The following is a 15,628-nucleotide window of genomic DNA, read 5'->3' as shown; positions in this document are numbered from 1 at the left end:
ATTCACAAGAGGCAACGGGCGGGGATTACTCACCTCTTCCTCGTTCCAGGCCAGCGTGCGTTCCACTGACGTCACTTCCTGCGGCGTAGCAGGAAGTGACGTCAGTGGAGCGCACGCTGGCCTGGAACGAGGAAGAGGTGAGTAATCCCCGCCCGTTGCCTCTTACGAATAGCTGCAGCCACAGCACGGACCTTTTTAAAGCTGGAGGGGAGCGGAGGACGGGGGACCTAGGCGAGGGAGGGGGGGTCTGGCCCCCTCCCCGCCTCTAGCTCCAATACCCCCTTCCTGCCCGCTATCCCCTCCAGCTCGGGCGGCCCCCCACACACATGGACGGGCGGGTGCCGCCCCCCCAGAAGTGCCGCCTGAGGCAAAAGTTTCACCCCGCCTCATGGGCGGGCGGGCCCTGAGCTTAACCACTCCCACTTCATTCCAGTCAAAAAAGGCTGGGTTGGCATAATAAAAACACCCATAGGAAGGACCCGTTTTTGACATACGTTTTCAGATACTGAAAACATATGCTAGAAAAGTACAACATTTTGAAAAACGGATGGATCCGTTTTCCAGAAAAACGGATCTGACCTACAAACGCAGTAAAATGAACCAAGTCTTATTCTGGGACTGTTTTTATAGGTTATGGATTAAAAGTTAAATTTGACTGCTCAGGAATGTCTTTTAAACCCCATAATCATCAGCAATGGTGGACTTGATTAACATTACACTAGTATGGCAGGTCTTATTAATGTTTTTTGTTAGCACATAAAGGTTTTAGATTTGTTTTTTTGATGGTCTCAATACTCTTGGATTCCCAGGAAAATAGAGTAAAAAAAGTTGATGTATTAAAAGTATAACGTGTTTGCAGAAGATGCTATATACCCCATGTCACAACTATAGAAAGAGTTGATTATGAAGGGTAAAGTTTTGGTTTTTACCCTGCCCTATATCTGGAATGCGATGACAGGATTACCCAAGTATGGATGGATTTAAATTCCCCATCTGCAATGTAATTGGTTGTCTTTTACAAATCCCACACTTGTGAGTATCCTTCCTCTTCAGATATACTGACATCACCTTAAAGCAGTGTTTCTCAAACCTGTCCTCGTGATTCCCCAATGGTGCATGTTTTGCAGGCAACCTGCCCAGATGGGGTAATTAGTGTCTCAGCTACATGGAATCCACCTAGCTGAGACATTAATTACCCCACCTGTGCATAGGTGAGGCTGCCTGCAAAACATGCACCATTGGGGAGTCAAAAGAACAGGATTGAGAAACACTGCCTTAAAGTGAACCTGAAATGACCTGAAAAAAAGTTATACATACCTGGGGTTTCCTCCAGCTCCCTTTGCCATGATCACTCCCTTGCCGCTGTCCTCCGCCTTCTGGATCCTCCGTAAGGGCTCCTGTAAGTTCGGCCAGTCGGCACATGCACAGTGAGACTGCACATGTTCCTTCGCCGCGCTCCCATGGCTAGGAGGGTACTGCGCGGAGCAGAACGCTCCCAGCCAAGGAAGCATGTCAAAGCAAGCACAGGGTTAGGCCACGCATGCGCAGTAAGCCCCGACTGGCCGAACTTACAGGAGCCCTTACAGAGGATCCAGAAGGCAGAGGGTGGCGGGGAGGGACGGATGAGGCTGAAGGGGCAAGAGGAAGCCCCAGATATGTATGAATTCTTCATTTTATGAAATCTCAGGTTTTAAGATGAACACAGTCAGTCACACTACAAATTTCCCCAGAAACTGTTAGGACCAGTTTACGAGTGTGATTTGCTGCATTTCCCCACCTGTAAATTCAGATGGGAAAACAAAATTGGAAGTCATGCAGCAAACAAACAGTAAACACATCAGAATCCCTATAGCCCAGGCTAGAGGGATTCGGATGCATCTCAGCTGTGCTGACATCACATCTCACAAACTTGCCGTAAACAGAGGAAATGAGCCCTAACACTTTGTTTGGTCTGTGAAGTGCATTTGACCAGGAAATAGTTGTACCATATGTGTGGCAACATATTTTGGCAATAATATAATTTGTGTACATTTTAAATTATATTATTTTTGCCTTTCTTGCAACTGGAATTTGCTGCCTGGAAAGCTAAATAGTTTTCACATTTACATGATAAAGTTTACTTTTGTGAAACCAGAATTGTTGCAAAACTCTTTTTGGCAATGATGCTGCTTTTTATTAAGGCTTCTGAAAGAAGCAGAGACTTTGCTAAAATACAAAAGCCGTCAACAGCTGAGACTGAGTTATACAATATATACGCAAAGCATGTTATTAGCATATAAGAATTGAGGTTTTGGACTGATGCAATGGGTATCTTGCCTAGGGAACTAAAGTGGCCAGAAACTGTCCTATGTGGAAACCAAACATTCTCAATGTTGTAGATATTATCCACATTCTTGTGGCCAAGCATTTTGGAAAGACTCTTAAACCATATCTTTCACATACCTTAATAAAATGATGAAACTGATTTGGGTGAAGAATAAAAATGTATTTCATGACCTCAATTGTTCACCTACATTTTTCTACTAATTACTAAACATTGCACTGTCAACTCCCGAGAAAATATAATTCTACATTCAACACACGTCACACAAAGCACTTGGGTCAACAAGTGAAAACCTGGAATAAATGAGAAATTGTTGGCTTCAGAGACGTATCATATCTGTCTGATGGATGAATGTGAGGACAATGTGAGGGGGCTGCAGATGGAGGTTAAACAAGAACTGGATTTCTGCTCAGTTACAGAACTACTAAACTCATAACAACCAGCCTGATTAAGCTTTGGCAAATAGATTAGGAAAATTTGAAGGCAGTGACAGATTTTATTTTGCTGGGCACAAAGATCACTGCAGATGGGTACTACCATTATAAAATGAAAATGTCTTGGAAAGAAATCTCAGCATCTCAGAGAGCAAAGATCACATTGTAGACAAGAGTTTACATAATCAAAGCAATAGGTCTATTGGAGGTAGCATATGGTTGCAGGCGCTAGACCATAACTAAGTCCAAGCATCTGAAGAGATAGCTGCTTCAGCACTTTTGTGTTAGACAAGACCTGCAAGAGGTTCCTGGGCTGCGAGCAGTACAAACCAGTCTACATGACAGAAAATAACCTGTGACAGCAGCAAAGACAGGGCAAACCTTAAATACTTTATCTACACAACACAGCAGCAAGTATCTTTAGAGATTACTCTGATATTAAACAAAATGAAAAACAATTACATAAGAGCCTGATAACTATTGATGCTTGTAACATTAAAGAATACCAAAGCCAAATTAAGATGGAGAAACGGGGGAAGCAGAAATACTCGGTCAAAGATATACAGGCATGGTGTAGTTAAATACATAAAATGTGAAATTCAGCTGTAAGTCTGCAATCAGGCATTCCATTGTTTCAATGTATATAATATGAAATGTATCATAATTATTAGCAATGCAGTTTTCTTACCTGGCATAACCACCATTTTTGTAGTTCATTTTTATTACTCAGTTTACTGAGTTTGCAAAACTGTTTTCCTGTGTGCTATAGCTTGGTTAAACTTAAAGGATAACTATCAAAGTTATCTAAAATTGTAAATGCTAAATATATTTCCAGTAAATACTAGCAAATAGCAATACAAAGGCTTTTTTCATCTTTTCATATTTTATAGGAAGAAAACATGACATCACTGTCCGCATTATAGGAAGAAAATATGACATCACTGTGGGCTTTACCCTTGATATTATTATTATTATTATTTAGTATTTATATAGCGCCAACATATTACGCAGCGCTGTACAGTGTATATATATATCTTGTCACTAACTGTCCCTCAAGGAGCTCACAATCTAATCCCTACCTGTAAGGCTTGGTGGTGTATTCTCCACAGTCAGCATGCAACGCATGAGCTGGCGTGGAGGAGGTACACACACTAGCACCAGGAAACAGGCTATCCCTAGTATAGTGGAGGGGAGGACTGACTCCAATAGGAGATTGTGGCGCACAGAGCCGGTGCAGATCTGACAGCCACAAACAATGCTTTCGTTATAACGTCTCAGCGCAAAGTAGCGCTGAGCGCACAAACCAGAACTGAGGAGATCAGGACAGGTAGACAGAATGAACGCTTGCAAGCTAGCGGCTACTTAGCGACAGCAAGCGTCCAAAACCAGACAGACTGGAATGAGGCAGCCAATGCGCTGCGGCGATGGCGTGCCTCACAAAGACAGGACAGGACAGTCAGGAAACAGCAGGATCAAGATAGATGAACGTAACACAGATAAATATACAATAAGTATGTTTTCCTAGCGTATTACAATTACAGCTATCAATGAAACTATTTGTAACGTCTGACTAACATATGTATATATCGGCAATGAACCGATATATGACATAAGCAGGAACGCTGACTAGGACTGGAGTAATACAGGGAACAGGACTCAGAAGGATTCGCTATCTCTTCGCAGAGATGAACGCAATCCACAAACAGTAACAGAACAGGATTCAGAAGGATTCGTTATCTCTTCGCAGAGATGAACGCAATCCACAAACAGGACCAGGAACAGGATAACTAGCTCAGCACGGGTGCTCACGGTACGCGCAAACCACCAAAACGTGCTGGAAAACTGACTAACTGAACACAGGAAATAAACAGTTCGTGTACGTATATATCAGCGACACTGATGTATCAACGTAACACGAATACAAGGAAAATAATAAACGTGCTGGTATGCATATATATTGGCAATGAACCAATATATGATGCAAAACCAGAAAAGTATCTTTAGAACAAGAAACACGATCGGGGGCTGAAGCGACAGCAAGACGGGCTTAAACTGAAGCTATGAAAACCCAAGGAAACCCTGCAGGAAGCAGATCTTTATACTGAGGTCATCCAATGGGAGCAGACATGCAGATTCCCACACAGGTGAATGATAATCAGTCACAAGCTGACAGCAGGGAAAGACAGACAAAGCTATGCAGCTTGCATGGAAATAGATCAGAACTGCCTGAGCTGCAGCACTACTACTTCCAGCAACAGCTGCTGCAGCAGCGATCATCACAGTACCCCCGCCCTTAAAAGCGGATTCCAGACGCTTTTCAAAACTGAAATTCCCAACAAAACAGTCCGACTGATAATTCATGATGACCGGGACAGCCCGGCAAGACGGAATTCCAGAATCAGTCCCCACAAGACTGGACCCATCAGAACCAGAACCTACAGAACCATGCCCATCAGTACTACAAGCCCCAATGTGACACCCATCAGAACCATGATTTCCAGAAGAAAGCCCTCCGAAATTCCCTGAGCGATACCCACCGCCTTCCAGGAACCGTTCAGAAACGCCAAAGCCTTTGCAATGCCCACCGGTACTGTCTTTACCAACACAAAACCCACTGTTGAACCAGTCCAAGGCACCAGGACAAGTTTTCTCAGAGACCTCCCAGAACACCTTGAAGCTCCAAAGAGATCCCCATAGGTCAGAATGCCCCTTAGGCTCACATGGAGAACTATCAAGAACCCCTATGGAACCTAGGGCAATTCCAGAGTCAGGGCCACAAGGACAAACATCAATATCAGGGCTTTCAGGGACCAGAACCATCTCTGGGCATGCAGGCAGACTGGCAACATCAGAACGTGTTCCCACTAAGGAAGCATCAGAGCACGCTAACACCTTAGACACACTTGGGCATTCTGGCACACAAAGAACATCTGGGCACACCGGCACAAGAGAAACCTCTGGGCATGTCAAGGAACTGTGAGCCTCAGGGTCAGCCAAGACAGGACCAAAACCAGGACTGGCCAAAAAAAAATCATCATGACTAAACTTCGCAACTACTGGACTTTTACACGAGAATGCTGGATCAGACTTAGATGTCGCTGATTCCAGCAAAGTCAGTAACAAATCAGATTCAGGGGCACTAACAAGACAGGACAAATCTTCTGATGTATGCACTGAACCAGATAGGGACTCCACAACTACCTCTGGACTGGACAGAGACTCATTTAATACACTGGATTGGAGCTCATGAGGCGCTGCAGAACAAGTCAGTATTGCAGCAGCCCCCACTGGACTAGGCAAAACTGAGGAATTCCCTGGACAGGAAGGGGACTCTGGAACCTCTGCCACAGCGGCCAGAGAACCAGAATCTTTCAGGATACAGGGCTGGGTTTCAGGAACACTCATCAGACCGGACTGAAATTCTGAGATTTCTATTATTTTGACCAGAGAATCAGAATTATCCATGTTACAGGGCAAGACTTCTGAAACATTCAGAGGACAGGGCTGGAGTTCCTCGGCTGTTACAACACTGGAGAGGGACTCAACAACATTGGTTAAATCAGACTGTGTACAGGGCAAGGTATCTAACACAATTGCTGACGAGGACAATATTTCAATGGCTTCTGCTTTGCTTGGCAGAAATTCACCAAGTTTTATTAGAGCAGACTGTAATTCCAAAACAGCTGCTAGACAAGTGAATATTACTGCAACACCAACTGAGGTAAGCAGTGCCTCAGACTCCTCTGCTAGAGGGTTTGAAATATCCAAAGTACTGGGTGAAGCATAAGACTCTGCGACCACAGCTTCACTGGACAGGATCACTGAACAGTCCATATTGCAGGGCAAAACCATGGAAGCACCTGCTGGACAGCATAATGATTCTGTGACCTGAGTTTCATTGGAGAGATCTACTGCACAATTCATGGTACAGGGCAAATTTATTGGAACATTTTCTGAACAAGGTAATAATTCTGCGATTTCAGGTTCACAGAGCAGATGCTCTGAGCTATTCACGAAACTAGAGCGAGGTGTAGAAACAGGAAAATCAAGACACAATGTTTGCGCATCTGAATCACCATTCAATTGTAAAATTGGAAAATTCAGATGCTGGGGTTCTGAGGTTTCTGGACAGGATTGCTGGGACTCGGAAACTGATGTAGTGCATCTATTAGCATCTGCTGGATCAGACAGGAGTTGAACTTTATTAACACGGGTAATTTCTGCAGAAGTGTTTGCAGAGACAGGCAAGATTTTTCTGGTGTCTGTTTCACTGAACAAAGACTCATGAGTACTGGCTAGGCTGGACTCAGAAGTCAGCAGGACCTCTGGATTCTCTGCTGAGAAATTTGTGCAGGGCAAAGTTAAGAAAGTATCAGTGGCTTCCGTTTTACTGGGAAGTAACACTGAGTTATCCATGGTACAGGGTGGAGTTACAGGAACATTCACAAGACATGGCAGGGACTCAGTAACTGGAGAAGTGGGACAGTCTCCAATTGACAGTGTGTCTTCCCTGGTATCAACTGATTGAATCGCATAAAAATCATCCAAAATCATTTTCCACACATCGATCAATGGAGCCACAAAGTCATACCCACACACACCAGTTTTTATTAGGTTATAGGCAGACTTAATGCATGCATTCAATACTAATTCACTTTTTGCACTGTAAAATTGACAAAATGAACTTGAATCATTCTTCCATTCATTGACCAGAGCTTCCATCTCTCCTTTCTCAAATGGAGGATTCCAAGCATACTTAACAGGCAGATCACAGTTTGCAGATATGATTGTGGCAGGGACATATATTGGGTTAATTAGCAGGTGATTGGCAGATTCCTTATTCTTAAGAATCTCCAATACCTGTAGCAAGTGTTGAACTGTAGTGTATGCAAACTTTCCTTGCTTCACAAATAAGTTGATTTGTTCAATACTCTGTAATATCTCCTCATAATCATACTCAGATAATTCTTTTAAACAAAAATCTTTATTTTCCCTAGCCAGTGATGAAAGTTCATTAATAGTTTCATAAGTCCATTTAACTCCCCTGAAAGACAATTGCATTTCATTATCTGTTAATGGCAGAATCTAATTATAGGTCTCAGTCGCTAAGGATAACGACTCTGCAGATCGGACACGTTTCTTAGAACGTTTGCGTTTTGCCTTAGACCCTGCTGTTTTCCCTGCTGTTTTTGGTGATTTATTCAAGGCTGCAGGAAAATTATCAGGAACACTCTCTGCTTGCTGATCATTTTTGCAAACAATTGAAGGAGCAGCTGATTGGCCTGCTGCCAGGAGTTCATTTAGAGGAAAAGGCAATGGATCTATGCGCAACCAGTTATGGATCACAAACGCTAGAAATTCCAGCGGTCTCTCATTCAAATCGGAATGATTGAGAACATCACATGCCCACTGAAGCAATTGCCCTTTAAACAAAATATAAACTAGCTGGAGTGCCCAGGTTGAAACAGGAGTCGCTTGGAGATCGGGATTGGCCAGGAACCTGGCACATTCAGAGAAAAACTCATTCTCTGTTTCAGGGTTAAGTTCTTCAAATTTCTTAAAGGAACAGGAACCATAATTAACTGTGTCATACTTTCTGGGAATCCCCCCCACAATGGGGATTGGTAATGGGGTTTTCATAATGTAAGGCTTGGTGGTGTATTCTCCACAGTCAGCATGCAACGCATGAGCTGGCGTGGAGGAGGTACACACACTAGCACCAGGAAACAGGCTATCCCTAGTATAGTGGAGGGGAGGACTGACTCCAATAGGAGATTGTGGCGCACAGAGCCGGTGCAGATCTGACAGCCACAAACAATGCTTTCGTTATAACGTCTCAGCGCAAAGTAGCGCTGAGCGCACAAACCAGAACTGAGGAGATCAGGACAGGTAGACAGAATGAACGCTTGCTAGCTAGCGGCTACTTAGCGACAGCAAGCGTCCAAAACCAGACAGACTGGAATGAGGCAGCCAATGCGCTGCGGCGATGGCATGCCTCACAAAGACAGGACAGGACAGTCAGGAAACAGCAGGATCAAGATAGATGAACGTAACACAGATAAATATACAATAAGTATGTTTTCCTAGCGTATTACAATTACAGCTATCAATGAAACTATTTGTAACGTCTGACTAACATATGTATATATCGGCAATGAACCGATATATGACATAAGCAGGAACGCTGACTAGGACTGGAGTAATACAGGGAACAGGACTCAGAAGGATTCGCTATCTCTTCGCAGAGATGAACGCAATCCACAAACAGTAACAGAACAGGATTCAGAAGGATTCGTTATCTCTTCGCAGAGATGAACGCAATCCACAAACAGGACCAGGAACAGGATAACTAGCTCAGCACGGGTGCTCACGGTACGCGCAAACCACCAAAACGTGCTGGAAAACTGACTAACTGAACACAGGAAATAAACAGTTCGTGTACGTATATATCAGCGACACTGATGTATCAACGTAACACGAATACAAGGAAAATAATAAACGTGCTGGTATGCATATATATTGGCAATGAACCAATATATGATGCAAAACCAGAAAAGTATCTTTAGAACAAGAAACACGATCGGAGGCTGAAGCGACAGCAAGACGGGCTTAAACTGAAGCTATGAAAACCCAAGGAAACCCTGCAGGAAGCAGATGGGAGCAGACATGCAGATTCCCACACAGGTGAATGATAATCAGTCACAAGCTGACAGCAGGGAAAGACAGACAAAGCTATGCAGCTTGCATGGAAATAGATCAGAACTGCCTGAGCTGCAGCACTACTACTTCCAGCAACAGCTGCTGCAGCAGCGATCATCACACTACCATTGCCATATGTCTATGATATGACAGGAATGGGAGAGCAGGGACCCGCCCTTTCCTGTCACCGGTCCCCCATTCCAGTCATATCAAGGGTAAGCCTCCGTTAGCACTATGCACTTTGTTATCTATTCATATTTGTGTAATTATGTTTTTCTGGTTATGATATCATGTTCCCTGTGTAAAAGCCCCAATTGTGACAGCACCACTGGAACTCGACGTGCAGCGATCAGCCCTGGAGTGCACAGGGTATAGTATCAAATAAGATGTAAGGATCCGCACCATCAGAGTGTGTTGCTTGTACCATCTGAAGAAAGAGCTATACTCAGAAACGCCGTGCGTCATGGTGACCCGGCACACACTTACCAATACCTGCTATGGATTTTAAGAAGTCTTAATAAAATTGCTGATTTTAGATGGTGCGGATCCTTACATCTTATCATGTTCCCTGTGGTCATGTTGTGATTCAATTTGCACTATGCACTTTTTCTACAAACGTTAGTGACAACTCCCAACATTGCAGAAACGTTTCTCTCATCTCTGCATTCATTATTTATTAGTTTACACACTAATACTGTCACGCTTCATATAAGCAGAATTTTTTCCCTGCTTTTATTACCATTTGCAAATTGCCCTTTTTTTTTTTTTTACAGGTTAGCACTTTGTTTACATGCATGGTTTGCACCTGTAGATGTACACACATTTGTGATGGTTTTTGTTTTTCATTACATATTGTTTGCATCTTTGCAATGGCATGCACACACTAACCTAGTCCTCACTCACAGCAGGCAACACTGTCATACAGTACATCAAATATTCTACACACTTTCTCTTGGCATACCCTTGTTCATGCTCTATTATACATACATTCATTTATACAACAAGGACAGTGGGGTGGCCAATTATAATCGGCAATTGGAAAATTTTATCACTGTGTTTAATTATGTTTTAGTGTCAACTAGTATGTCCTAATAAAGCATCTATGCATAGGTAACAAAATTGTTGCAAACAGCTGATAAACAAATAATTTTTTTTCACACACAGGCTGTGCTGAAAGACCTCTGAAATGCTTTATAGTGTTGCTGGCTACAAGCGCTATAGGTATGTGGGGTTTACAGAAAAAACAGTTTCTTTGATAGTTCTTTAGTATTAGGGATGGTCAATGAGATGCAAATAATTTCGAGTTGATGCAGCATTATGCAAATTTATGCAGCTTGAACATGAACCAATCAAATCCTGCTAAGGTAAAATTTGATTGATCCATTTTCAAGCTGCACAAACAAACAAGGGTTGATCGATAAAATAATTTTCAATAGACCATTCTGGAGCTTTGAAACTCTCCCTAATCTAAGGGGGGAAAAAACATTTCCAATATAGGCTTTGTTTGTATTACCCCAGAGGTGATTTCTCTCGATATCATATGACCCTGAATAACCTCAACTTAAATACATGAAAAACAGAATTCCTTAGAAATTTCTAATACATTTTTCCCTCTTCAGAAACCCACTACTGCTTTAGAAGGCTTCATATCCCAGGGAAAATATCAATCATCCATAAAACCAGACAAACAACTAGGCATTTAGAAGCGCTGTGGTTGTGTATATTTGCATGCACTGGTTTTAACTCATGCAATTAATTTATTGCACAAAAAGCAATTATGCTGCTTTATGAGGCATCTCTGTTTCTCTTCCACAATCTGTAAAGACCTATTGCACACCCAGCGTATGCTTTCTGGCTGGCTGGCTCTACATTTGCATATGAAAATCAGCCTGGAAAAAAGGACGCCATACGATAAGATACACCTAACCGTCACATAAAAATTAGATACTTTGAAAGCTGCTGCAAATGTAAATCTTGCTATGTCTAGATATAAACAATATTCTTGATAAGCTTCCAGTCATATTTGCAGAAAAATGACTGTTATTTTTTCATAAGCCATCTGGTGTGTTGTGCACAGGCCTACACTTGTGAATAATGATTTTAGTTAATAATTTGGGATCAGGCCGCACACGTACAGCAGGCTCATTTACACAATGACACACATAGAATAGTTTTAGAAGACAAAGGAAACAATACACACCCACATGCAAAATCTTACTTGGCAGAACTGAAAGTATGAATTCATGCAATGAGGACAATTCTCTGGATGCTACAATTCACCATTTCAACTAATAGTCTGTGTGACAACCCAGCCCCGTGATCCCGTCTAAAAGGTGGTAAAAGACCGGTTGCTGGATCGTCAGAAGGTAGTAATGTGACAGAGCGTGCCAATCCCGTCTAATCTGCTCCCGTTAGCATTCAGGGAATAGACGCACCCGATAACAGGAAGTATGGTGAGCAGACTGACAATAAAATATATGAGCGCAATGCTGTCGACAATATGTAATGTGATAACCCCTCACCAATCCCGTATTACTAGGCCACTGTTGCCATGCAGGTCTTATGCACTAGAGACTTCTGGAGGCAGATTCACTGTGTGCGTAGTAAACGGTTAAGATTGGTTGGAGGTGCCCATACATGTACAATCCCGATTGTATGTACAATCAGTACACAAAAAATACAGATTTTACGCTGGAAATCGGGTAATTTCACTGCCACCACTCTCTGATTTGGTAGGGTGAAGAGACCCCAATGCTATCATAATATGTCAGCCAGCCCAGTCACGTCCGACATGCTCCAGTCACCGTTCGAAGAATAGTCACTTCCGACGGCTTGAAGACTGTGAGCAGTGTGACGTTAAAGAAAGATTACTGGGTCCATATATGATGCAATCTCGATTGTATGTACAATCGATAAACTAAAGTTATTGATTGCTAGCTAATCCTAGGAGGAAGAAACGGTTATTTACAACCTAGCTAGCAAATCAACAATTGATAAGAAAATAATAAAACAATGCGGTAGTGATTCAAGTAATCCAAGTGATTTTGCCAGTGTCTAGCTGGCTGTCGGGATGTTATTCAACAAAGATTTTAGATGAAGGACTTTGGCCCCAGAGCTTTCTGAGCTCTGTCAAGTTATTCCCCTGACTTCAGCAAGGATGAGTTAGGGCGGGGATCGCACACCTCTTTGGAACCTGAGATGAGCCTGCCCCTTCTCATGGAGACCAAAATATATCTAAATCGGGATAGGTATATCTCCAAGACCATACAGGTTATGTTAAATCTAATAACATTTTCAGGTTGGTCAGAATTTATCAAAAACAATGATATCAAAACTTGAGGGGTCTGGAGTGAACTGTAACCCCAAAATGCATATCTCTGCTTTGGCAGGGCTTCCCGTGAATTCGGAAACATCCAATCATGTAGTTTGTTCCGAATTTTTGTAAGTGGGTTCTAAAGGCCGACGCCCATTTGGAAAGTCATATTTATGACAAAAGATTGATCTCATATTTGCAAGTTCACAGAAAGGTTTTCTTAACTTAGTGAGAAGGCCAGCTGGGAGATGGCCTCCTTTGATCTCTTCCGCTGAGGGAATCCAAGGAGACCCCCCTGCTGAGATTGATGCTGGCCAGTCTGACATTCTTGGTCTAGATTGGTTCTGTCAAGCTCATATCTGACTTCATTTGATGGATAAGCCATATAAACTTTCCAGGAATGCTTGGGAACAGATTTCACACCTGCGTGAAAGGTTCTGTAATTGAATGCTATCAGTGATTGCTAGCAGAGACAGGGTGTAGGAGAAAAAAAAAATTGATTGAAAAAAAAAGTCATTTTGGTTACTTGCAATGAAATTGGCATTTGTGTCTCCATGACGCACACACGGTTTTCTCGGGAACCGTGTGAGCATCACACGGTTTTCTCGGGAACCGTGTGAGCATCACAGTCTGCAAGACCAACATTGAGTATAAGGACTACATAAGCTTCCTTCACTTGACCTTCAGAAAACATATTAGAGGACACCTGAAATTAAAGGGCTATGGAGGCTGTCATATTTATTTCATATGATGTGTATATATATATATATATATATATATATATATATATATATAATATATATATATATATATATATATATATATATATATATATATATATATATATATATACTGTATAGCGAGAGAGAGTGATAGAGAGACAGAGAGAGAGAGAGAGAAAGAGAAAGAACATTGTTTGGCAGCAAACATGGATTCAATAATCAATACTTTATCAAATTCGGGAGTGTGTTCATCAAGGATGTTTAAGATACAAGTTTTAATGTCAAGAGAGATTGGTGAACCCATAAGATCGTGTAAGAAGGCTACAACTCGTTTCCAAAAGTCCACTATGGGAGGGCACTGCCATAGTAAATGAATAAAGGACGGGTTTACAAAATTGCACTTAGGACATCGTTTTGGGGTCGAGGGAGAGTAATAATACGAGCAAGAGTTATATATGCTTGGTGAATAATGTATAATTGAGTTGAACGTTCTCGTACACATGGGGAAAACTAGATGTGAATTTGAATTTGGTAGAGCTATCATTTAATTTTTCAGTACATATAAAAATACCAGATTGGAAGTAAAGTGTCATTGTATCTGTGATTTTTTTTTTTTTTTATGTTATTGGCAGTCAAGCTGCAGCACAATTTTATGTCTACTGTACAAAAACTAGATTTAAATGTTTCTTACTTTGGCTTCTGAAGTTGGCTCCAAGAAACAAAGTCTGTTCCCAAGTCCCTCTGCTGCCAAGCAAAATTTCCTTTGTTCCTTATGGATGGTGGCAACACACTGAAGGACAACTTCATCATCCTGTGAAGCAAACAAAAAAATTAAATCAGTGAAATACTGAGAATATAAAATAGTAATATAGTTTGGTTGAAAAAAGACAGCCATACATCAAGTTCAACCAGAAGGGAGGGAAAAAAACACCCTGAACCCACACATATCCCAGCTGATAGAGAGGATGGCAAAAAAAAAACTTACAAGACCTGGGGCAATTTGCCTTAAAAGGGAAACATAGAAATATAATATAGAATCTCTTATGTAGGAGGAAAATGTTGATATTGATGCAGTTTGATCTTTTTTAAAGGTCAGGAGTGTGTTCAACCGATTGAAAATCAGTCGGCAAATCATTTTAGGACACCCTTTGGCAGTCTAGCAGATCTTCGATGATGGTATATAATGATGACCCGCACAAGAAAGTCTTAACATTTATATTTCACATAGAACACTGACACCGCAAGTAATGACCACTGACTCATTATTTAAAGGAATACTAAAGACAACTAGCTGCCCACACAATTTTATAATCGGCAAACGAAGCCTAGCAAAAAAATATTTAAATTTGATAGTGTTCAAGAATCATGCGTGACAAACTGCCACAGAATTATACACATCTACATTTTTAAACAGACATAAAATAATACGCCTTGACAGCAACTTGTTATTGTCTAATGGGGCAAACAGAGTATACGCATGGAAACAACCACAAACACTAACCATTTATACAGAGCAACTAGCTGTCTATTGATCTCATTGACAGGTCTGTGGTTCAGAAAATCACATACCACAAATTAAACTTCCAGAGCAGATTCATTGTTGGAAACTCCTAAAGAACCTTTCATTGCTGGGTTGGGTTCTTCAAACAAACATACAACATGGATAGCATACCCCATTTGCCAAGTGTAAATGCAGAATTAAAAAGAAAAAGGAAAAAAAAAGTCAGCTGGGAAGGTTTCAGAAAGTCAGCCTTTCATATCTTGAGTTACTTTTGTATGTGGCACAGATACTAGTTAAGTTATGAATTGCTGATGGCCCTCATTGTAAGTACAGAAATGCATCAACGTTCTTATTCATAAGTAATGCTCCTGTCTTAGGATATGCATTATATTAACCACTTTATCCATCACTACAGTTTATTTACGTCCTCTGTGACTTCATTTAAGCCACAAGGACATAGATGTAGCAGAAGCAGTGCTCTCCTCTGGCACTTTCTGATGTAGCACTAATTGGAGAAAGGGAATATATGTTCCCTGAGCTAATGAGATTGATTTTTACCATTAAAAATACTTTTATTTTCTCAGTTCATAGTGAAAAATACACACTGTTGCATTATTTCAGAATCAAATATCTTCA

General features: G+C 41.6%; 1 protein-coding gene across 12 annotated transcripts in view; it reads right to left on the bottom strand.

Moving 5' to 3' along the window:
- RYR3 (ryanodine receptor 3) overlaps positions 1-15,628 on the bottom strand; it is a 1,134,733-nt gene that overhangs the window by 768,978 nt on the left and 350,127 nt on the right. For all 12 annotated transcript variants that reach the window (XM_068253938.1, XM_068253930.1, XM_068253931.1 and 9 more), the window contains one exon: positions 14,183-14,302. In XM_068253938.1, coding sequence (XP_068110039.1) covers positions 14,183-14,302 — 120 coding nt within the window. The remainder of the gene's footprint in view (positions 1-14,182; positions 14,303-15,628) is intronic.

The sequence above is a fragment of the Hyperolius riggenbachi genome, chromosome 9 (genome assembly GCF_040937935.1).
Source record: "Hyperolius riggenbachi isolate aHypRig1 chromosome 9, aHypRig1.pri, whole genome shotgun sequence".
NCBI classification, from domain to species: Eukaryota; Metazoa; Chordata; class Amphibia; order Anura; family Hyperoliidae; genus Hyperolius; species Hyperolius riggenbachi.
The sequence above is the reverse complement of the archived record's forward strand: the minus strand, read 5'-3'. Positions and strand labels throughout refer to the sequence as shown.